Below are 15,173 nucleotides of genomic sequence, written 5' to 3'. Positions count from 1 at the left end.
GACCTCCTAGGCCCCTTCCACACTTGCGAGTGCTGCCTAGAAACCGGAACTGAGCTGACATGCTGAGTTCACTTCTGGTTTGCAGTGTTCGGGCCGGGAGATCCAGGCAGCACTTGCTGCGAGTGTGTTGTGGGTTCAGCCCATCAGACTCGCAAGTGTGGAAGGGTCCTTTAGTCTCATGTTGAAGAGCGATTCTCCCCTACACACATAACACAAGATATACACACAAACACTTCATATGACATGGTGTATTATTGACAGAGAGACTTTAGTGGGTGGTTTCCAATTACTGTATATGAAGCAGAAAACCTTCGTGGCTTTGGATCTGTACCACTTTCCTACAGTCATCCGCCATCTTTGGTGCTGATTTACATTTCACTTCCGACTTTACAGACTTTAGGAGGGTAAAGGAATTTTTTTCATCTTTGCTCAATTCTTTGATTTTCCTCTTGTAATTGAATGAACGGTCTGTAGAAATAGACCTGCAGGAATGAGGAAACATGTGAAGTGAATGCTTAACAGAATCTCCCCTGAATATTCAAGGCCTTTGGCTGTAAAAAGGTAATGAGAAAACTTAAATGACCAGAATAATGTATGAATGACAGTAATTACCTGCGCGGTGTCACATGTGGCTACATGTATCACTGAGCATCAAACCATTTACTAAGAAAAGGATGAAACTTTTTGAGGTTTATTAGCGACAGAAAGGAAATACAGCAAATTAAAATGTGAAATTGGCCACATAAACTATGTAATGGGGAGCGGACTGTGAGAAAGCATTAAAGCCTCATTCCAGGTATATTAGGAGACGGCAGGCGAGAGGCAATCCAGATGTGAATTACTGCATTATCAAATTGTATAATAGTATAAAGAAGACTATCTGTTTGTTATCATAGGCCCTCAATAGTCATCCCAAAGATTAGGAGTCTGAAGGAGCTGCGGCTATTTCCATAGTTACACTGGTTTATCTGTGGTTTAGCAGCGACAATGCAGGATACAGCAAGTTACTGAAATAACCTGCGCTGCAGCAGCTACATACACAGCGTGGAGGTAGGTAGACCAATCTAGAAATAGATAGGCCACAGCGCTCGGCTACTCAACCTTCTGCCCAATGAAAGTGGCATAATGGATGTTCTGAAGAAAATCTCTACAGATCAGATCATCTTGAAAGACCCTGGATGGGATTTTATGTGATCTCATTTGCTTTTCTTTTTACCTACAAATAAAATGCAGCTCAGTCCTATTCTAGTGAAATTTTTAACACAGATTATCCAAAAGGAAGGGTATAAATATATCAAAGTCCAGGAAGATTGCTAAAAGGAAATCTACCATCAAAATCCATCATGATAAACTAGGGGACTGTGACAATCTTCTCATATTTGTTATCCATGGCCTCCTTCCTTCTAAAATTAACTTTTAAAATTATGCTAATGCACATAAAGGCACTGGGTGGGTGTTACCAGATCCCCTTTGTGTTGTATCTTACACTGCGCAAGGAGCACTTCCCACTGTGTGAGATTACATCAGGGAGGGGGAAGTGCACATGGGGCCGGGAGACAGTGTAACAGCCTGGGAAGCTACAGTGTAAAGGGGCTCTAGTAATGCCCGGTTGGATCCTTTCTGGCTCATTAGCATGATTTTAAAATTTGATTATAGAAGGAAAAAGGCCATGGATAACACATGTAAGAAGATTAACATAGTCACAGTAAGTGTCCCTGGTTTGTTTCCTTTAACCGGTTCGCGACCGCCCGCCGTGTATTCACGGCGGGCGGCCGCGGTCCTTAAAGTCCGGCGCATAGCCGATTCACGGCGCCACTTTAATCACTGCACAGGCGCAGTGTATAACTTTTTTTTCTAGTGCCAAGGCTGTTACCAGCAGCCTTGGTCACTAGGCAAAGTTTGGGGGACCAATCCTGTCCTCCCTGCACACATGATCGCTGTGAGAACAAATCACAGCTGTCACATCAAAGTTTATTATTGTTATCTGACACTGAATCTTCTGCTTCTTTTCTTCTCCTCACACTTTGTTTCTTTGTGAGGAGAAGAGAAGAAGAAAGATTCATTGTCAGATCGATTCATTGTATTCTACAGTTTCAAGCAGCACATTACTTCCCTGTACTGATTAACCCTTTATATACCGGTTATTTAACCCTTTCTTTACACAGTTATCTACCAAGAAAAAAAAAGTTTTTTCCCCATATACCTGTGTAATATACCTGTGTAATAGATTACTTATAGGCAGGTAGGACCTACGGGCGCATTGGTGCGGTAATTTTTACCGTTGCCTATTACTGTGGGTGATTAACCCTTCATTTTTTTACAATTTATTTTTTTTGTTGGTACGCTTAGTGCTTTCACTTACAAAGCGTACGTAAAGTTTGCTAGTTTCGTTACTGCTACCGTTTGTAAGGTTATATAAAAAAAACTATAAAAAGTATTAAAAAAATGTAAAAAAACTAGAAAAATACAAAAAATATATATAAAACAAAAAAGCATAAAAAAAATTAGTGTTAGTTAGTGTTATTTAGTTAGCGTTATTTAGTTAGTGTTATTATGGCGAGAAAGCAATATACTGCTGAGGAGGCCTACGCCTTGCTTCAGTCCGATTCTGAATTTGAGACCGCATCAGATATGGACTACATTGAAGGCAGTGACAATGCCAGCGTCACTTCAGAATCATCCACAGGGGGTGTCTCTGGTGATGTTGACGCAGCAGATCAGGAGGTTGCAGGACCTAGCAGCGTTGTAGCCCCTATAATTGAGGCACGCACTCTCCCATGGGAACCAGCTCCATCTTTTACACCCAGAGTTAATGCGTTCACTGTCACCCCTGGCATAACAGTGGACGATTCCAGTTTTGCAGAAATGGACTTTTTTCTTTTATTTCTAAGCGACACTCTGCTAGATCATATTGTCCACCAAACCAATTTATATGCCACCCAGTACATAAGACAGAACCCATTATCTGTCCATGCAAGAGAATGGACACCAACTAATATTCATGAAATAAAACAATTTTTGGGACTAACCCTAAATATGGGTATTGTAAAAAAGCCCAAAATTAGATCATACTGGTCTACAAATCCCATCCAAGTGACACCTGTATATTCCGCAGTCATGTCCAGGTCACGTTATGAACACATAATGCGGTTCCTGCACTTCAGTGACAATTCACAAGCTCCTCCAAGCAGTGATCCAAACCGTGACCGCTTGTACAAACTAAGGCCCCTTATAAATATGCTAAATAAGAGTTTCATTGAAAAATATTTGCCAGAGCAGAATGTGGCTGTGGATGAGTCCCTCCTGAGTTTTCATGGCAGACTCAGCTTCCGCCAATATCTCCCTTCCAAACGGGCACGTTATGGAATAAAGTTATATAAGCTTTGTGAAAGCGAGTCCGGATATACCACAGCCTTTCGGATTTATGAAGGACGTGACCGGACTATTACTGCTCCTGGGTGCTCTCCTGATCTCTCCACTAGCAGCAAGATCGTGTGGGAGATAATGCAGCCTCTGCTACATAAAGGGTACCACTTGTACTGTGATAATTTTTATACAAGTGTGGCCCTATTCAGACATTTGCATGCTGCAAACACTGGGGCGTGTGGAACGATGCGCAAAAACAGAAAAGGTTTTTCGCAGCAGTTAGTGGGGAAAGCCTTGAAAAAGGGGGAGTCCTGTGCGTACGCTTGTGACGAATTGTTAGCGGTCAAATACCGAGACCGCAAAGATGTATATTTATTGAGCACCATCCATTCTGCGGAATGCGTATCAGTGCGGGAAAGAGGGGCACCAGCAGACAGACAAAAGCCAGTTAGTGTGGCTGAATACAATAAGTACATGGGGGGGGGTGGATTTAAGCGACCAGGTGTTACAACCCTATTTAGTCAAAAGAAAAACAAAAACCTGGTACAAAAAAGTTGCAATTTACCTAATTCAAATTGGAATACACAATGCCTTTGTTCTTTATAAAAAGAAGGGGGGCAGGGACACATACCTTGATTTTCAGGAGAAAATCATTGAAGGCCTCATATTTGAACCTCAGGACACCAGACAAAGCCTTGAGTGTGAAAATGTCAAAAGACTAACAGAAAGACATTTTATCAGTCCCATTCCAGCAACGGAAACCCGCACCTACCCCCAGAAAAGGTGTCGTGTCTGCAGTAAAAATGGACAGCGCAGAGATTCCCGTTACTTCTGTGCCTCATGTCCCTCACAGCCCGGCCTGTGCATTCATCCCTGCTTTAAGAAGTACCACACCGTTCTAAATTATTAGTAATTAATTTCGAAATATAGCCAAATGTGATTTTTTTTTTTCCCCAGAATTTTTCTTTATTTTGCAAAAGGGAAACAGTATTGGGGGGGGGGGTGTAAAGTTTGTCTCCCATTAACTGAATGATGCAGATACCTTTATCTGCATGCACATTATATTTTTTTTCTTTTTTTTTCTCTAAAAATTTCCTTATACCCCTAGATGAATACTTTGTAGATCTGCTTTTTATGAGTAGTTATTAGCAAAGAGTTTTATTGGCCCACAAAATACAAAATTGCCTCCTTTTGTGCCAGGCCGTGGCACGTGCCCATTTAGCAACTCACACACACATATTGGGTATCCTCATGCACGGGAGAAATAGCAGAATGTGAAATGAGGTCACTATTACCCACTTCCTGAACTGTGTTTGAAAAACGGGCGCTTAAATTGACCCATTTGCTAAAAAAACATGAAAATTTCATTTTTCTGTCTTTTTCAAGAAAAAGTCTGAAAAAACCCAGAGCGCCTATGAAAATGTTAAACCACTTAATAAATAGCTTGAGGGGTCTACTTTAGGAGGTGACATGATTTATGGGGAGATTGCAATACCCCTGCGGTCAAGGATGTCCAAAACGCTGTATACGCCTCGAAAATTATCTGAGGGATTTATAGAACAAAAAAGTCCAAACTGCCTCCTTTTGTGCCAGGCCATGGCACGTGCCCATACTGCAATTAACACACACACATTGGGTATCCTCATGCACGGGAGAAATAGCAGAATATAAAATTAGGTTAATTTAGCTAGAATCCCATACTATGTGTGAATACTGCGTACATAAAATGATAAATTTGCCATTTTTTAACATTTTTTGTCCATTTTTCATACTTTAGAAAAAAACTAAAAATAATTGAAATGAACAGCCAATCACAAAACGCAGCCCTATTTGTTAACTAAAAATGACATGAATATAAGAGACATATGGCAATTAACTGCTGAGAAATTTTCACCTTAAACAGCATATAGCAAAATTGTGAAATTTTTCCTGGTCATTAAGGTGTATAATGGCTTAGTCCTTAACCGGTTAAACACTTTTTTCATCAATAAATGTTGAACTGTTAAAGTTGTACTAAATCAAAATTTAGTACAACTTTCTATTTCCGATTGTAACTTTCAGAGCGGATATTTTGGTTCTGATAAGCATCCATACGCAATCCTTAGAGCATATTTAAGGGGAGTCTGTTTAATATGATACCAGAATTGTGTTTCTAGGTGTAAGGGTTCAGGAGATATAGTGAGGCCCCCCACCAGCTGAAAACAGAATATAGAAGAATTATAAAGAAAAAAAAATATGTAATTAATAAAACTATCCCATCAAGTCTCACAGGTCATGAAAAAAAACCCCAAGCTTTTCCAGAGATATCGTCATTTAAAGAAGCGCAGAGCAGAATGTGTAATTGTCATGTGCAGACAACCTCAGAATTATACATAAACCCTTGTACCTGGCAAACATTGCAATAATTGATCTGTCAGCTTGTGGGGCCATATACATGTAGATATACTAATATTGATTGTCTTGTATAAAGACCTGATATCAGACTGTCATTTGTACTCACGTAAAGTCTTTTCCTCTCAGTTTGCGGAACGTCTCGTGGTTCATGTTGTGGCAGGGAATTACGTTGTCAGTCCATTTCAAGCTGTGATCTTTCAGTTCCCCTGGAATAAATCCCTTGCCGTCATTCCCGATTTTGTTCCCATCACTTTCAGACTTGGGTATTACAGCCAGAGCTGGTATAGGCTATCAAGATAAGAAATACATTTCAAGAAGTGTAACGCTGCTTATTTGTTCATGTATATAACCAATGACACAAAATAAATAAAACACAAATAGTGCGGAGATAAGAATACACGGCTCTCCTGTCCTTGTGTGTGCAGGAGAAGTGGATCTATATGTGATTATCACATGACACCCGCATTTTTAACAGTCCCCCCTCTATAGGCGCCATTTCTATTGTTCAGCTCTCTATCTCCTACAGTCTGCACATATTGAGAAAAGAAGATCCTGGTTTCTTGTTTCTCTGTCGTTACCCCTTCGAAGCAGCGGTGAGAAGAAAAATTACTCAAAATAAGTTTGAGCTGTAAAGTCAAAATAAATAGTACAAGAAGGTAGAAGAAACTTTATACTTTACATTATTGGAGAAAAAATATCCCTCCCTAACCTCCTACTCCTGCCTCCCATTTTCCTGGGATTACAATTTCCAGGTTCTGTAGAGTCTCTCCTGTGTGCCTCCTGTTATTCACTGGCCATGAGGGTGCCAGACGTGATTCCCCCAGATTGATTATCCGAGATTGATTATCTATCATATGGATAGGTTGGTAATATTTAAGCCCAGAAGGCAAACTGGACAAAGATCTACAGATACTACAAAAAATTTTGGGGCTATCATGGTGGTCCCCTGTTATAGAGATAAGTGGGATCCTGTGAGGAAAGTATCTATCAAAAAAGAGAAAAATCAAGGCAGCGCTGTGTTAAACAACCCAGTTTGGGTGGGTGCAAAACCGGAGGACCTTCTGTGTATAGTTGTATAAAGTAGCTAGTACTCCAGTATAGGAATCCAAGATGAAGTCTTTATTTTAAAAGCAACATTTTGGTGTTAGTGCACATTTCCTAAGCTTGTACCATCACCGTAATGTTTCATTTGATATTAAGACTTCACCTTGGATTAATATATCAGACATATCATATAGGAACATCCCATTAATGTTAATGATGTACACAAAATATTTGATTGTATAAGTAGGGAGTAATTATGCCCCATGTCATTTTGTTAGTTTTAATTGAAGTGTGAAATTATGGCCTGTAGCACCCACCTTTAGAGCAAGGCCAGTCCTTCTCAGAGACAATTTGGCTTCTTTATCTTTTAGTAGGTCTTGGAGTCGGCTCAGCTGGTTACTTGCATGAGGTCCACGTGCAGTCAGCTCCGTCTGAGGCAGACACCGATGGACTCTCATGTCCTGCTTTAGATCTGCAGCCTGGACTGTGCCTATAGTTTCTTCCTTCCAAGTTTCATCTGTGAGAGAAAACAAGAAGTAAAAGTCTTAGTATAGTAAAATATGTATATTAGGAATCTATTAATTTTTATGTATTTAATCACTTGAATTCCCCCTACTGAGCGCCCAGTCTCTACCCAGATGACAGATTAGGAATCAACATCTTTCTAACTATTTACTTGTTTCTGTAGTACAAGGAGGGGGGTTTCGTAGACATCAAAGTGTCTTTAAATGTTACATTTTAATGGTGCAACAAATAAACTCTAATAATAATAATAATTCTTTATTTATATAGCACACAGATTGGGCAGCACTGCACAGAGCTTGCCAAATTGGTCCCTGTCCACAATGGGGCTCACAATCTAATCAACCTATTAGTATGTTTTTTATGTGTGGGCGGAAAACGGAGGACCCAGAGGAAACCCAAGCAAACACAGAGAGAACATACAAACTCTTTGCAGATGTTGACCCTGGGACATGAACCCAGGTCCCCAGCACTGCAAGGCTGTAATGCTAATCACTAAGCTACTGTGTATTATCTATATAGTACATAATATATAACAGTATGAAACATACATCAGCTACATTAGAATGTGCACCAGTCCCTTCCATGTAGACATTCAGCAGACGAGTTTTTGGATGTTGAATTTCATTACCACACATTATAATTACAGATATCTAATTGCGATCACATCTCCCCTGTGCGATCATACTTTCGATGCCGCTGTTCCATTTTCCAGACAAGGCAATAAAAAGTTTTCAACTAAGATGATATATAAAGAAAAGCGCCAGGTCTTTCTCCCCCTGCCTGTCTGAGGCGGTGCGTTCTTTATTATGTCTCGTGTTTGTGTAGACTTTCCCCCCGCAAGTCATTTCACAGCTACTCCACAATCTCGTAGATTTTATTCATTTGCACATTTTGCGCTCCAGGGAGGACTAGGCACATCTAAATATACCAGCTCTGCCAGGCAAATGATAGATGTGTTTTTGGTTTAATTTTACAGGGTGCTGTTAATTACACGAGAGCGGCAATAAGGCATACTAATTATACAAGTCCGGAGGGAGCGGATCTCTGCTTTTATTTATAACGAGTCCTTCATGTAAAAGGGAAATAGTTTCACTAGGAAAGTAGGAAATGCACCTGTAACGTGGACGGTGACTGGGGCGGACAGAGAACCACGCTCACGTGGCTTCTTGTACAGGTCAAAGTCAATGTGGCGGTCTGCCCAGCGCCAGTGGTCCCGCGAGAGCGTGGGCTGGAGGGTGTTTGCGTGCAGAATATTCTCTTTCCAAACCTGCAATGCAAGACATACATAGGTATTTACTTTCTCAGTCTGACCTTTCAGAGAGCGAGATGGGGAGCTGACACTTTCCATTAAAAGCTAATTAAAAATATCAAGAACTATTTGGCTGTCAGCGCTGACCTTTCTGTTTTATGGGTGTTAAGAAAATAACTTTTTATTGTTCTCAACCGAGTATACAGCTACCGCCATAAATAAATACACTATGTAAATGACACTGTTCTCATCGGGTTTTATCCAGGTATCAGACGATCCATCCATCAGGAACAACAAAACTAGAAAGGAAAGGCCTTACTGACACACACACACACATATAAGATAAGATAATCCTTTATTAGTCCCACAGTGGGGAAATTCACATATATATAACACCAGACTGTTCCAAAAGGGCTTGTAATGAGGTGTAATTACTATTCGCTGGCGCAATAACAATTACAACAGCTGTAAGTGTCCTCCATGACATACCTTAGTTAATTCCAGGATCCGAGCATCATCTGGCTTTTTGGGGTGCATGTTGCTTTCAATGCTGCTTCTAAATCCTGGATACAGGAAACCACTTGGTGTCATCCATTCATCTCTGGACTTTGCCACTTGTTTTTTCATCTCCTGCACAGTATCTACTGGACTCACAGTGGCGGACATGTAATCTAAAGAGTAGCTGTATCTGTGGTTTGGTTCCTGTGAATTATTGATGTAGATGTAAAATAGTTTTTAAGAGACCAACTGTTTAATGTATGTTCAGTTTTTATCAAAAACATTTAAACCTATCACATGGAAAATGCAGCTGCTCTGAAGTCAGCATGCTATAGAGCAGGAGGAGCTGAGCAGATTGTACAGAGATACATAAGATACAAATAATTTCCATCATACAGAGAGATGAGGTTCCATTAAAATGACTCACCCCCTGCGGACACCATGTCTCACCCTCTGGGAGGGCCCTACCCCCAGGATGCTGACAGGCCAGGTAGTAAAGCCCTGCATTTGGAAGTACTAACCACCTTTGCATTTAGGCAGCTTCAGTTTCTCTAGGTCAGTGATGGCAAACCTTTTAGACACCGAGTGCCCAAAAAACAAACAAACCCTCATACTTTTTGCAACGTGCCAATGCGACAATTTAAGCAGTAACTTATTACTCCCTAATCTTTCACAGGTTAAAATTGTATTGGCACCGAAGGACACCAATATAGTAGAAAGAAGGAGAAGAAGTTTGGATTATCATTGTAGCTTCCTTCTAGGGTCCTGGGCTGCCTGGGACTGCAAGAGGTCTTGAGTCCTGTCTGCCGATTTCTGCGCTGGGGTGATGGCGAGGGTGCCCATAGAGAGGGCTCGGAGTGCCACCTCTGGCACCCGTGCCATAGGTTCGCCACCACTGCTCTAGGTATATACTAGGGATCTCCCTCTTTCATAGCAAATCCCTGAGGAAGTTATGTATCCTGAGGCATTGTGAATGATATACAAGAGTTATTGCATTAGGATCATTTTAATCAAATTCTAAGAAAAGACAAAGGTAGTTTATTCTACACTAATATCCCATCACCTTTTCAAGTCTACCTGATTGGCGCCCTCAGTGGTGTCATCGGAGGGTGCAGATCAATTGCCATAGAGATTTGAAAGGCGTGCCATGGATAGTGATCTCTAAAAGCGGCTATTAGAGATCAGCAGTAAAATTGCAATATACTGCAATACAGTAGTATTTTGCAGATTATTGTATGAGCGATCAGATCCTCCAGAGGTCAAAGTAACCTGGGGGGAGTCTGAAATAATAGTAAAAAAATTTAATAAATAACAAAAGTAAATCAAAACAAAAGTTTAACCCGTCAGCGCTGAGCCGAAACAGGATCGGGACACAATGGGTGCCGGCAATAACTAAAGCCGGCACCCAAGTGTCACACCCGCGGTCGGAGTGGGCTCCGATTGCGGGTGTTTAACATGCCTTTGGGGGGTCTTTCCCCCCCACGATCGCGCAACTCTGGGGTCCAATTTTATTTTAAATTGTATTTATTCAAAACTGTATTTATCCCCAAAACGGTCAATTCTGAAAATACAGAAAATTTCTAACATTTCAAAAATGATGAAAATGTAAAGTAGACATATGGGAAATGTTATTCAGCAACTTATTTAGGAGGAAAATATATCTGCCTGAAAACGAAATGATTTAGAATTTCGAAAAATGGCAAATGTTTCAAAAAATTCATCATTTTTTCTTTTTTTTTGTAAATAAACGCAAACTAAAATGAAGTACAACATGTGGGGGAAAAACGATCTCAGAATCGCTTTGATAAGTAACAGAGTTTAAAAGTTATAACCATATAAGGAGATGCAAGTTATAATCCAAAAAATGGGACTGAGCCTTAAAGGGAACCTGTCGCAAGGGACATAATTTTCCCTAAAAGCCCATGACACCTGCAGTGCAACTCTGCCTTTTCTAAGCATTTGCATTACAATATAATTGTGTGTTATAACTTACTCTTACTCTGGGGTAGTCCCAGGGGCTGGGCTTTGGTTTGAATGCATTTCAAAAAACAATATGTGACTTGTCTGAGCTGCAGGCTGCCTCCATGTTTGTGCTCCTGTACAACTTGTACCTCCCCCACTGATGTCAGGCTGACCAGGCTGTGACCTCTGAGAAGGAGCAGGAGGTGGAGCTGTACAGGAGCACAAAGCTATAAATTATAGCTAATTTAATATTTGTATATGGGCCCTGAGGATTATAAGAATAACAAACAACCTATATTAAACTGGCTCCGGTTGAGCATGGCGCCTCATGTCCCGTCAGCCTGTGTTTGTGCACAAAGACTCAGCAGAAACTTCATATGACCATCCGTGCACACACTACCCGCTGCGGCTGTAGCAGGTACATGCTGTGGATGCCACGTCACCCTCTGTATGCCAGTGGTGAGTACCAGCGGTGATCCCGGACAAGCCATTTAATATTTCTTTTATGGATATTAATATACATTGGGGATTACTAACCGTAGCCATTTTCTGTCGTAAAAACTTTAGTGCTAGATCTGAAGAATTGAGCGTCTGCGAGCTGTAATTGTGAACGGCCATCCCATCGACAGGAACAATCTCCACATATTCCACTTTAGGTTTTTTCAACTCTCTGCTCATGTGCCAAACACGGTCAATGTTCACCTGTAAGCAAAAAAAATAAAATGTGAATACAAAAATCATTGCACTACAATCAATTTCGGACAAAAACTGTGACACAATAGGTTAAGTTGTTTTAACATCTGCACTAACAGCTTTATGAGGCTGGTAAGTAAGTAACCGGTCACAGAGAGAACAGACTGACTGAAGTTGCTGGATATTTATACCACTTAATGCATAATAACTTCTGACCTTGATATGCCACATAATATCTAATGAGGATCATATACAAAATTTGCAGAAATCAGTAGCCCAAGTGTGTGTACATGATGATCCACACATTTTCTGGTCTAGTCAATAAGACCAGGAGATAAGTTTCTGTCTTATTGCTAGCAAAACGGAATTCAGTGAAATCAGTGAAAACAGATTAAAAAGGAAGGCAAAGTAATGATAAAAAAAAGACAAAGTAAGAGGACAAGGAAAAGACTTTTCTTCTCTTACAAGACATATTACACTTCTTCTTGTACTTCATTATACCTATTCATGCAAAATATGTTAAAAAATTAATGACCATTTTAAAACCTTTTCCCACTATAATTTTATAATTTTATGATATCAGATCTTTCTTTTACATCATGGTCAGTTAAACAATTCCAAAATTGGAACTTTCGATTTTTAGGACAAGCATCTGGTTCTTTGTTATAAATAACAAAATGTAATTTGACTTCAATAAACACTAAAATGCCATGAAAGCGCAATAACAGCTTGTGCCTCCGTGGTACCTGAATGTGGTCTTTGGTCTCGTGATTCTCATTCTCCCTCTTGAATTGAATGTAGGGTTCATTCACATTATCTAAGGGTGCGTACAAGTGACATTTCAGAGGTTTTTCTGCTTTCTCTGAAATAACTAGGTTTTTGCTGAATCCATGTTCTGCATCTAGAAGCAAATCTCCAGGTTTAAGTGGAACTCCGAACTCGCGACTCAGAAGCTGAATCATTTCTACTGAAGGCAGGAGGTCGCTCTGAATGACATCTCGTAACTTTTTAGCGCTGCAGATATAGTCCAACCTAAAAAAAGGACAATAATAACAACATTGTGGTTTCTGTATTTTGCTATCTATGAGCTCATAGAAAGACATGGAAACATTTTTGCAAATGTTTATGCAGGTATCACCCCCAATTTACTTTTGTGTGCATGAGGCCCCTATGATCAATCACCCCAGCAGTTTGAAGTAGATCCCATTCTCGCTTATGGTTGAAGTGGCAGCAACTGCATGTGCCCTGCCAATCTATTCTATAGTATGGGAGTGCCGAAAAGTACTGTGCATAGCACTTGGCTATCTGCTTGACAGTGAATGGGAGTGGCAGAGATACCTGAGCGCTGTGCTTTTGGGTTGCATGATGCATCATAACCTCATACAATACTTTCATACTTGGTTCAATACTGGGATTCTGTCATTTTTGGTACTGAATATCTTGTGCTGTTGTACAGACTCCTAGTAAATGAATGCAGGGGATTCCTCGGAGGAGAATCCTTTGAATTTATGTGTCGGGTCGGGGAATCCTTTGTATAGAAGCTTAGGTTAGCAGCAAAGCAGGGACCACGACATCAGTGAAATACCATCACCTGTCTATATATGGTGTCTCTACATCTCTGAGGCCTTTTTTGCCCAGAATTTGAACTCAGAACCTGCACTCTCTACCTGCCATAGAGATACAGGGCAGAGCCTCTACTCACTAGACTATGAGCCCTGTTATCTATGGAAGGATTGTTTCTCACTACAGCTTCCATAGAGTTACAATGTGATACAAGCTCAATGCACAGGTATATAGAGATGGATCTTCTCAGAGATCTCTCTATATATCAGATATTACAGTTTCTGGTTTAATACATACAATTAATACAGTTAAATTGAATTAATAAAAGTCTATAAGACACTAAATAAATTATACATTTTATTTCAACATTACCAGGACAACTTTCACCCTGATCGTTACTGACCGCATAAGTTTAATTGAGTTTCTAAACGCAAAGTAAATGCCCCATTGTGGCCGCACCCTGGACATTTAATCCAGATCATACTTTTTTTCTTTACTTGTATTGTATTGTATTGGTATCATGATGTTTCTCCGGGTATCAGTATTGCACTCAAAATTCTGGTATTGGTGCAACACTGCTGTGCTATGCACTGTCCCATACTACTGAATGGACCGGCAGGACACATGTTCCCCTTACTAGTGAAACCAGCAGTCAAACCCCGATTTATAATAACAATAATTCTAGGTAAAACCCCTTTACCCCTAACGTTTCACATATTTCTAATACAAGATGCTATTATAAAGAGGAAGTATGATGCATACAAATTGTATCTACCTAGACAGAGCTTGAAAGCACAGAGGAGGAACCATGTCTCTAATGTAAAGTAGTGGCTGATTTACTATGGACTGCAGAGGTTCATGCAGATGGACATGACACACCAAAACATCAAGATCTTTGTATAAACGCTCATGAAAAGCCATTTCTGAATTGTACAGAATCTCCAGTTTCCCGTTCTGTTGTGCTGCTCTGTAAAAAAAAAAAAAGTTGAGTTATTATCTCTAAAACATATTTTATTTGAGTCAAAATACATAAATACAGATCATACATTGCAAATACATTGCATAAGTTTTGGTAACATCATATTGCATTTCGACTCATTTTACATATATATTTGTTGAAACTAAAACTCTGTTGTTTTTTATAACATACAGTTTATGTTATCTATACCCCTTTCGTAATCTTACTGCACAATAAACATAGTCAAACTTTGTACTAACATAGCCAACTTGTAGGATAGCGTAAGAAACATATCTCCTATTACCACTTTAAATATATATGTACATATACCCTCTATATCTTTTTGTGTAACATTGTTTTTATTCATTTGTGTTTACATGCTTCTGGAAATACATGGATTCCATCCATTTTTCCCACCTCTTCTTGAATTTAGTTTGCAAACCTTCATTTATAGCTATATATTTTTCCATTAGACAATTACTGTTTATAATATTTGTCATCTCAGCAAATGACGGTATTTTCACTGACTTCCAATTTTTAGCAATCAGATTAAGTGCTACCGTAGTTACATGAAATGTTACCGTTCTGTTTTCCACTGGGGATTCCACAAGCCCTATTCCTAACAACACCAATTCTGGGGAAAGAACTATCTTTATATCTAACAAGTTATTTAACATGGATTCCACTTGTTTCCAAAAACCTATTATCATCTGACAATCCCAAAAAATATGTAGAATTGTTCCTTTTTGTTTGTGACAACGCCAGCATTTTGAGGAAGTTGAACCGTATATTTTTGCCAGTCTGTGAGGTGTGTAATACCATCTGTACAGCAATTTGCGTCTTGTTTCAAAGTGTGATGCACACCTAGATAGAGTGGAAACCATCCTAAACGTTGCCTCCCACATGGATTCCTCTATAGTG

General features: G+C 39.8%; 1 protein-coding gene across 1 annotated transcript in view; it reads right to left on the bottom strand.

The window, feature by feature from the left end:
- Nucleotides 1-233: 233 nt before the first annotated feature.
- Nucleotides 234-15,173, bottom strand: part of CFAP92 (cilia and flagella associated protein 92 (putative)) — a 53,830-nt gene continuing 38,890 nt past the window's right edge. The window contains exons 11-18 of the mRNA XM_072127007.1: nt 14,070-14,261; nt 12,478-12,763; nt 11,576-11,740; nt 9,068-9,280; nt 8,443-8,596; nt 7,122-7,321; nt 5,867-6,048; nt 234-482 (exon numbers count right to left, since the gene is read on the bottom strand). Coding sequence (XP_071983108.1) covers nt 287-482; nt 5,867-6,048; nt 7,122-7,321; nt 8,443-8,596; nt 9,068-9,280; nt 11,576-11,740; nt 12,478-12,763; nt 14,070-14,261 — 1,588 coding nt within the window. The 3' untranslated portion in view covers nt 234-286. The remainder of the gene's footprint in view (nt 483-5,866; nt 6,049-7,121; nt 7,322-8,442; nt 8,597-9,067; nt 9,281-11,575; nt 11,741-12,477; nt 12,764-14,069; nt 14,262-15,173) is intronic.

Source organism: Engystomops pustulosus, chromosome 10 (assembly GCF_040894005.1).
Source record: "Engystomops pustulosus chromosome 10, aEngPut4.maternal, whole genome shotgun sequence".
In the NCBI taxonomy this organism is placed as follows: Eukaryota; Metazoa; Chordata; class Amphibia; order Anura; family Leptodactylidae; genus Engystomops; species Engystomops pustulosus.
The sequence above is the reverse complement of the archived record's forward strand: the minus strand, read 5'-3'. Positions and strand labels throughout refer to the sequence as shown.